The sequence below is a fragment of the Eulemur rufifrons genome, chromosome 23 (genome assembly GCF_041146395.1).
Source record: "Eulemur rufifrons isolate Redbay chromosome 23, OSU_ERuf_1, whole genome shotgun sequence".
In the NCBI taxonomy this organism is placed as follows: Eukaryota; Metazoa; Chordata; class Mammalia; order Primates; family Lemuridae; genus Eulemur; species Eulemur rufifrons.
The window spans coordinates 10,840,097-10,848,096 of NC_091005.1; the positions used below are offsets into that span (position 1 = coordinate 10,840,097).

At 52.7% G+C, this 8,000-nt stretch overlaps 1 protein-coding gene across 2 annotated transcripts; it reads left to right on the forward strand.

The window, feature by feature from the left end:
• The first annotated feature begins 523 nt into the window (after positions 1 to 523).
• LOC138402199 (dipeptidase 3-like) lies at positions 524 to 4,678 on the forward strand. Of its 2 annotated transcripts, none has more exons than XM_069497972.1 (10): positions 524 to 796; positions 1,097 to 1,223; positions 1,716 to 1,845; positions 1,933 to 2,074; positions 2,344 to 2,413; positions 2,517 to 2,693; positions 3,000 to 3,084; positions 3,578 to 3,653; positions 4,109 to 4,244; positions 4,335 to 4,678. In XM_069497972.1, the coding sequence occupies exons 1-10, from the start codon at positions 588 to 590 to the stop codon at positions 4,575 to 4,577; spliced, it is 1,395 nt and encodes a 464-aa protein (XP_069354073.1). In that variant the 5' UTR covers positions 524 to 587; the 3' UTR covers positions 4,578 to 4,678. The 2 variants fall into 2 exon arrangements, with proteins under 2 accessions (XP_069354073.1, XP_069354072.1); XM_069497971.1 differs by having other exon boundaries at positions 563 to 796; positions 3,003 to 3,084.
• Positions 4,679 to 8,000: the final 3,322 nt, after the last annotated feature.

Here is an 8,000-nt window from a genome sequence, read left to right on the forward strand (position 1 = left end):
ATAAGGGTCTCCCGTAAATATTGTTCTTAAATTTCACTTTAACAACCCACAGGGAATCTTTTTCTGTCAATCCAAATATACAGATCTATTATAATTCACTCTTCTGAATCAGAGTTTAGAATTTCATGGAATATTCGACCTGTTTGAGGGCGGGACACATGGGAGCAGCTAACCCCCAGGAGGGCCTGGCTAGAGGCTGAAAACAGGGAGAGTCCTGGGCCCCCGCCAATCCCCCGAACTGGTGTCCTCCCCAGTCTGTCGGTCTACGGAGCAAGCCTCAGGGGTAGGTACGGGGCAGGGGCGGAGGGAGTCCACGCTGCATCTCAAACGGACGCATGCGCATGCACGGACCAGCCCACGGGGGCGCCCTCCCATGGCTGCAGGGACCGTGGCACCCCTGGTGGCCGCTCTGCGCGCGCGCACGCACGGAGTCGTGCATTCCAGCGGGTCAGTCGCCAGGTGGCGTGACTTCAACCACCCCGCGGGGCCGCACTACTGGGTCGCCTAAATCGACGGCCTGGACTCCATCGTCGCCCTTTGCCCTTCGCCTGCTCCTCCCAGGCTCCTGTGACCGGTCCCTGTACAACATGCAGCCCGCGGGCCTCGAGGGTCCCCAAACGCTCGGCCGGCGGCCTCTGCTGCTTCTGCTGTTCCTGCTGCTGCTGTCTCGGCCCGTAACCCGGGCCCAGACCACACCGGGCGCCCCTGGCGCCCCAAGCACACGGGGCACCCCCAAGGCCCAGAGCCTGCAGGGGCACGTGCGGGCCCTGATGCAGGCCTTTCCTCTGGTGGACGGGTACGTAGGTGTAGTGTGGACCGACAGGGCCTGAGCACACCCCAGGGCAGAGGAAGCGGCTGGCAAGGAGGCGTCCTCACAGCACTCCTGGAGGCCCCCCTCCCCCGTCACTCATGGGCGTCCTTCGCCTGTTAACCCATTCCTGGTGGAACCCCTCCCCTCTGACCCGGTGTCAGGAGGTCTCCATATTTTCTGTGGGACAGAGGGGTCTGATGGGGTAGGGGAGGGGAGGCCCAGGCATGTTGATGTGTCCTGCCTGATCTGGAGGCCATGTCCCCACTCTGACCTTGACATCCCCAGCCACAACGACCTGCCCCTGATCCTGAGACAGCTTTTCCAGAACAGGCTACAGGATGTTAACCTGCGCAATTTCAGCCATGGCCAGACCAGCCTGGACAGGCTTAGAGATGGCCTCGTGGGCGCCCAGGTACCACAGGGACAAACAGGGTGCCACAGCATGGCTGTGGGGGAATATTGGGGCCACAGAACCCTGGCTGGGCCAGCTTCTGGGTGACTAGGTATCATGGGGCATGCAGTGGCCATCACGGACCTTCTAGGGAGTGTGGGACCTTAGAGGCCAAGACAGGGGAGCTGCATGGGTGTCCAGGGTTTGTGGAGACACAAGAAAATGACCGCAAAATCTCTGGTGAGCGTGGGAGCTGCTGAAACCACAAAAAATATGGTGGACTGGCCTTAGGGCATTCACATAGCACATGGACAACAGTTCATTATGTGTCATGGGTCTGTTGTTTGGCTGCTGGCAGCAAACTTAATAGTCATCAAGATACTATGGGTCATGCAGTGCTTCACTTGGGGCCACTGACCCAAACAGGCGCTTTGGGGACTGAGGCAGGAGTGGCTGGCCTAGGGGGTTGAAGACCACCCTGTCCTCATTCCGGACCCCTGGACCTATCCTCAGTTCTGGTCAGCCTACATCCCATGCCAGGCCCAGGACCGGGATGCCGTGCTCCTCACCCTGGAGCAGATTGACCTCATTCGTCGCATGTGTGCCTCCTACTCTGAGCTGGAGCTTGTGACCTCAGCTGAAGGTGGGCTGGCCGATGATGGGGGGATAGTAAGAGTGTCACTCTAATGGTTCTGTTCCTGGGCTCTGACCACTTGACTCTGCCTTCTAGGTCTGAACAGCACTCAAAAGCTGGCCTGCCTCATTGGCGTGGAGGGTGGTCACGCACTGGACAGCAGCCTCTCTGTGCTGCGCAGTTTCTATCTGCTGGGAGTGCGCTACCTGACGCTTGCCCACACCTGCAGCACACCCTGGTGAGCTCAGTGCCTGGCCAAGGTGGAACGGTAGACGGTGTGGTGGGGAAACTGCCCAGTCCCTGGGATGGGCCTGGCCAGAGAGTGGAGGATAAAGAGGGTCACCAAGGGAGGCTCGATTCCCAACAGGTCCCTCATATTCCCAGAAAGTAGCTGGCCCTGGGTCTTCACCTATCCTGGAGGTAGGATGGATGGACAGACAGAGGGTCCCCAGGCTCTGATGGCCAAGGTGTGGCCAGCTAAATTGCTCTCCCCTGGCTGTCCTGCAGGGCAGAGAGTTCCACCAAGTTCAGACACCACTTCTACACCAATGTCAGCGGATTGACAAGCTTTGGTGAGGTGAGGACTCCTGTTATGTTGCTCATCCTACCTACAGATACGTGCACACACTTTTGCAACCCTGACAACTTGCCCCCTAAAAAAAGTCCAATTGTCCCTGCAGAAGGTGGTGGAGGAAATGAACCGCCTGGGCATGATGATAGACTTGTCTTACGCATCGGACACCTTGGTGAGGCGGGCCTTGGAAGTGTCACGGGCTCCAGTGATCTTCTCCCATTCAGCTGCCAGGGCTGTGTGTGACACTTTGTTGAATGTTCCTGATGACATCCTGCAGCTTCTGGTGGGCAGCCACCCCGGCCCTCAAACCCAGGGCTAGGCATGCTTCATCCAAAGATTCTTGACCCTAAACAAAGAAAGCTACCAGCCAGGTCTCACACCTTGGACCTAAGGCTAGTTAGCCCTCCTCCATCCCTTAAACTCAAGGTCAAACCAGCTCCGCCCAGGGACCCACAAACCCAGAGAGGTGAAGCCTTTTCCAACCCCTGAAGCCAGGGCTGAGTGCTGTCCTACCAAGGCCCCCATGGCATGGGCGGATGCTATTAGGGCAGAAGGGCTGAGCTGAGTATCCCTTTGTCTATCCCTGTAGAAGAAGAATGGTGGCATCGTGATGGTGACACTGTCCATGGGGGTGCTGCAGTGTGAACTGCTTGCCAATGTGTCCACTGTGGCAGGTGAGCCCCACCTTGGTTCTTTGTGCAGCTCTGGCTTGGGCTGTGGCTGCCAGGGCAGGCCCTCAGGACAACTCCAGCAGTCTCACACCTGTTGGGCAATGGGCAGACCTCCCATCTTCCCTGCCACCCAGATCTGGGGCCACAGAGTCAATGCTGATGGGTTTGATGCCTCTGTCTCTGAGTCTCATTTTTGCTCCCAGTCCTTGAACCTCTCATTTCCCACATCTTGGGGCAGGAAAGGCAGAGCCCCCACCAGGCTCTCAAGGAATCCAGAGGCAGGGTGGCTCCTGGGCAGGAAAAGTCCCAAAGGGGTGGCTCTGAGGTCTGCTGTAGATCCAGTGACCAGCCTGCAGCCCACTTCAGGACTTGGGGCTGGCCATAAGCTAGTTAGTTCTGTGGAGCCAACTGCTACGGCCTGGAGTGCTGGGGACAAGGCTGGTCACAGGGTCTAATGCCAGCCTCATGCTGCCCACCACTGACCTCTACACCCTAGATCACTTTGACCACATCAGGGCAGTCATTGGATCTGAGTTCATCGGGATTGGTGGGAATTATGACGGGTCTGGCCGGTAAGTGCTTCCCCGGGGTTTGTCTCAGGCTGGGGGACAGCAGGGAGTCCTTTAGTCTTTGTTCCCATCCTGGGGTCCTCCCATCCTTCAGGCCTTGATGACAGGCTCTGGTGTTCCAGCCTACCAGCACCCCCCATTCTCGGGGCCTGTTTCCTGGGTTCTCCCTGTCCCTCTTGTGGCCCAGTGGCCCCACTCCAGACTGTCACACTTGCTAAGTACTCCCCTCCCCGAGGCAGAGCTCCTTTGCCCAGCAGGTGCTACACTCCCAGCCCAGCAGATCTGCTTAGCCGGTAGAGGCTGCAGAAACCCAGTCCTCAAGAAGCCTATAAAGTTGCGTTCACTGGCCTGAAGAACTTGGCCTTCAGTTTCCCATATGTGACTGGGGATGGTGGCAACAGGCCCTAGACCAGGATCAGGGCTAAGGTCCCACAGCTGGCTGTTGGGTGGCCACACAGGTTCCCTCAGGGGCTGGAGGACGTGTCCACATACCCGGTACTGATAGAGGAGTTGCTGAGTCGTGGGTGGAGTGACGAAGAGCTTCGAGGCGTCCTTCGAGGAAACCTGCTGCGGGTCTTCAGACAAGTGGAACAGGTACGCTGTGCTGGTCAAAAGGATGGTGCAGTGGTTTCAGCAGGTGCGGGATCGCTGTGGGAGCCCCTGACTGCTGACTTCCACCCCCAGGTGAGAGAGGAAAACAGTGGGCAGAGCCCTGTGGAGGCTGAGTTTCCAAACAGGCATCAGAACAGGTCCTGCCACTCCCACCTTCTGTCTCAGCCTCAGAAGGGAAACCTGGCTTCACACCTGGATGCGTCTAAGTGGCCAACCAGTCGGGTTCTTCAGAGGTCCTCAAAAGCCTCCCCATGCCTTGTTCTAGGCTCTATGGCTGCTGCCACCTTCCCAATCCTCATCCAGTGGCTCTGGTGACCTGGCCAACCCCCCTAGAGATCCCTGTGGCAAAGTCCCACAAAGTCCCCCTCCTAGTCCAGGCACAAGCATATGTTGAGAATAAACATTTTACACATGGAGCCAGGTTGTGAATGTCCTTCCTTCTCCATGGTGGGAGTGGGGCCAGGTGGGCTTTGGCAGGTGAGGGGTTTTGTGGTCTGGCCCCAGCTGCTGCAAGTGAGTGGTTCCCACCCACCTCCAGCTTTGGCTTTCTCAGGAAGGCCAGAGGCATCTTACCCAATTCATGCATTAAGGCTGGGCTCGGTGGTTCGCACCAGTAATCCTAGCATTTTGGAAGGCGAGGTGGGGGGATCACTTGAGGCCAGGAGTTCAAGACCAGCCTGAGCAACATAAAAATAGACTTATCTCTACAAAAAATAGAAAAAATTAGCTGGGCATGGTGGCACACACCTGTAGTCCCAGCTACTTGGGAGGCTGAGACAGGAGGATCACTTGAGCCCAAGAGTTTGAGGCTGCAGTGAGCTATGATTGAGCCACTGTACTCCAACCTGGGTGGCAGAGTGAGACCCTGTCTCAAGAACAAAGAATTCTTATACCAAAACCATGAGTGCACAGAAGAGTACATTTGTGTATGCGGATCTATTTTTGAATTCTGTTCCATTTATTTGTACTACTTGTTTATCATCATACCAATACCACAGTGTCTAAATTATGGCAACTTTAAGTTTTGAGATCTGGTAGAATGAGTCTTCCCATGTTCTTTTTTAAGAGTATCATATCAGGCCGGGCGCAGTGGCTCACGCCTGTAATCCTAGCACTCTGGGAGGCCAAGGCCGGAAGATCGCTTGTGCTCAGGAGTTTGAGACCAGCCTCAGCAAGAGTGAGACCCCGTCTCTATTAAAAATAGAAAAACTTAGCCAGGCAACTAAAAATAGAAACAAAAAATTAGCCGGGCGTGGTGGCAAGTGCTTGTAGTACCAGCTACTCAGGAGGCTGAGGCAAGAGGATTGCTTCAGCCCAGGAGTTTGAGGTTGCTGTGAGCTAGGCTGTAGCCACGGCACTCACTCTAACCCGGCAACAGACCGAGAATCTGTCTCAAAAAAAAAAGAGTATCATATCAGTCTGTGTTTGATCTGATAAGTAGAACCACTATGAATGATATAAAATAAGGGATTTATTATAGGGATAAAGCCTTATGCAAATGTAGGAGCCAGTGGAGACATCTATGCCAGGCTGTCACCTCTGCATCTGGTGCTAGGTGTTAAGTCTGCATAGTGAATCTGGACCAGCCATTAGGAAGGAGAGCTGGTAGAGGACAGCAAGAATGAACCAAAAGGACAAACTGGGACAATTGGATATCCATTTGGAAGAAAAAAAAATATTGATCCCTGTCTTACATCATACAGAATGCAACATACAAAATCAGATTAATTTGAATGTGTTATTGATCCAAATGGAAAAGGCTAAAGAATAAAACTCCTAGGAGGTAGTATAGGCAAATAATAATATAATTGTGACCTCAGCATAGGGACAAAAAACACTAATGACTGAGGAAATGACTGATACATTGAATTACATTAAAATTAATAACTATTCATCATAAAATACCATTAAAAGAGTAGAAAAGCAAACCACAGAGTGAGAGACATTTTTGACATGTATAATTGACAAAGAGCTTGTATTCAGAGACGGACAACCTAATACAAAAATGGGCAAGATAGTTGAATAGGAACCTTACAAGAAAAAATATCCAGATAGCCAATAAACATATAAAAAGATAGTCAACCTTGTTAGTCACTAGGAAAATGCAAAATAAAACTCGTAATGAAGGTATCTAAAAGCCAACACATCTTAACATCTTACATCCTTGCTATTTTTTCTTGACCTTTTTGTAACCATGACAGTTGTGTTGAAATTTGCCACATCTGATGGCGTATTTATCAGTTTTTCCCTATAGTTCTAGCAATTTCTTTTTATTGAAGTGAAATCCATATACCACAAAATCAACCATTTTAAAGTAAACAATTCAGTGGCCTTTAATGCATTCACAATTGTGCCACCACTGCTCATGTCTAGTTCCAAAACATTTTCATTACCCTAAAAGGAAGCCCTGTACTTACCCTATACCTATTAAACAGTTACTCCCTATTTTCCTCTCTCCACCTCTCTCCACCTACCCAACCAGCAATCTGCTTTCTGGCTCTATGGATTTACCTATTCTGGATATTTCTTACAAATGGAATCATACATTATATGGGTTTTGTGTCTGGTTTCTTTCACTTAGCATAACAGAGTTTTGTTTTGTTTGTTTATTTTGAGACAGAGTCTCACTCTTTCACCTTAGCTAGAGTTCAGTGGCGTCATCATAGCTCACAGCAACCTCAAACTCCTGGGCTGAAACGATCCTCCTGCCTCAGCCTTCCAAGTAGCTGGGACTACAGGAGTGTGCTGCCACACCCAGCTCTTATATTTCTGCTTGTTCTTTTTTATATTTTCTTGTTTCATATTGCTAATATCCTGCCTTCACTTTTATAGTACGTTTACTAGGCTAGTTTTGAATTTTTGATCCATGCGTTCTAACAATTTTCCTGATGGATGTTTTCTTTTGAAGTGTCTATGCTCCTCAAATGTCTTTTGATTTTTCCTGTGAGGACCCTGACAGTACGGACTATGTGGTCAGCCAGTGGTAACGGGGAAGTTGGGTGCTAGCCTCAGAGTTCCCCGGAGTCCCCTCTAAGGTTGTCTGGTTGGGCTATAGTGGTCTAATTCCCCCATACAGCACCTGACCCCACCTCAGGGGCCGCAGGGTGTGTGGGCCAGGGTGGGAGATATGGGGAACCTTTGCAGAGCATTAGGGAAGACCAAGAGGGCACCTGTTCATTCCTTAATTGGAAAAACATGTTGGCCAGGTACCGGAGATACCAGGCTGACAAGACCGACAGGGTCCTGCCTTTGCAAAGTCCACAGTCTAGTGGGCACAACATTAATCGAAGGTTCCCACTAACACACACATTTCTGCCTGCAATGGGTGCTGTGGAGTGCAAAGGGAAAGTGCCCCAGGGGAACCCAGTCCAGGTCAGGTAGGTGACAGGGAGGGTGGCAGGGCATGTGAGGAGCGTGGTGAGTGAGGTGGGGAGCAGAGGCTAGAAAGACGCTCTATCAGAGCGAATGGTGGGTGACGTCCAGAAACTCCACGAGTCTGAGGAGGTGAAAGAGATTTGAAGGGCCGAGGCTGGGGAGGAGGATGGCGAGGGATGCGCCTGGAGAGGTCGGCAGGGCCAGATTGAGCAAGGCCTCAAGAGGGCTAGGGCTCTCTCTTCAGAAGAGGCGGCTCTACGTGAGCAGGGGAGAGAGCAGGGAGTCCAGTAGGAAGGCTGCGGCTGTGGGCGGCTGAAGGTGGCGTGAGGGGCGGGAGGGCAGGTCGGCGGGAGGGGGGAGGGG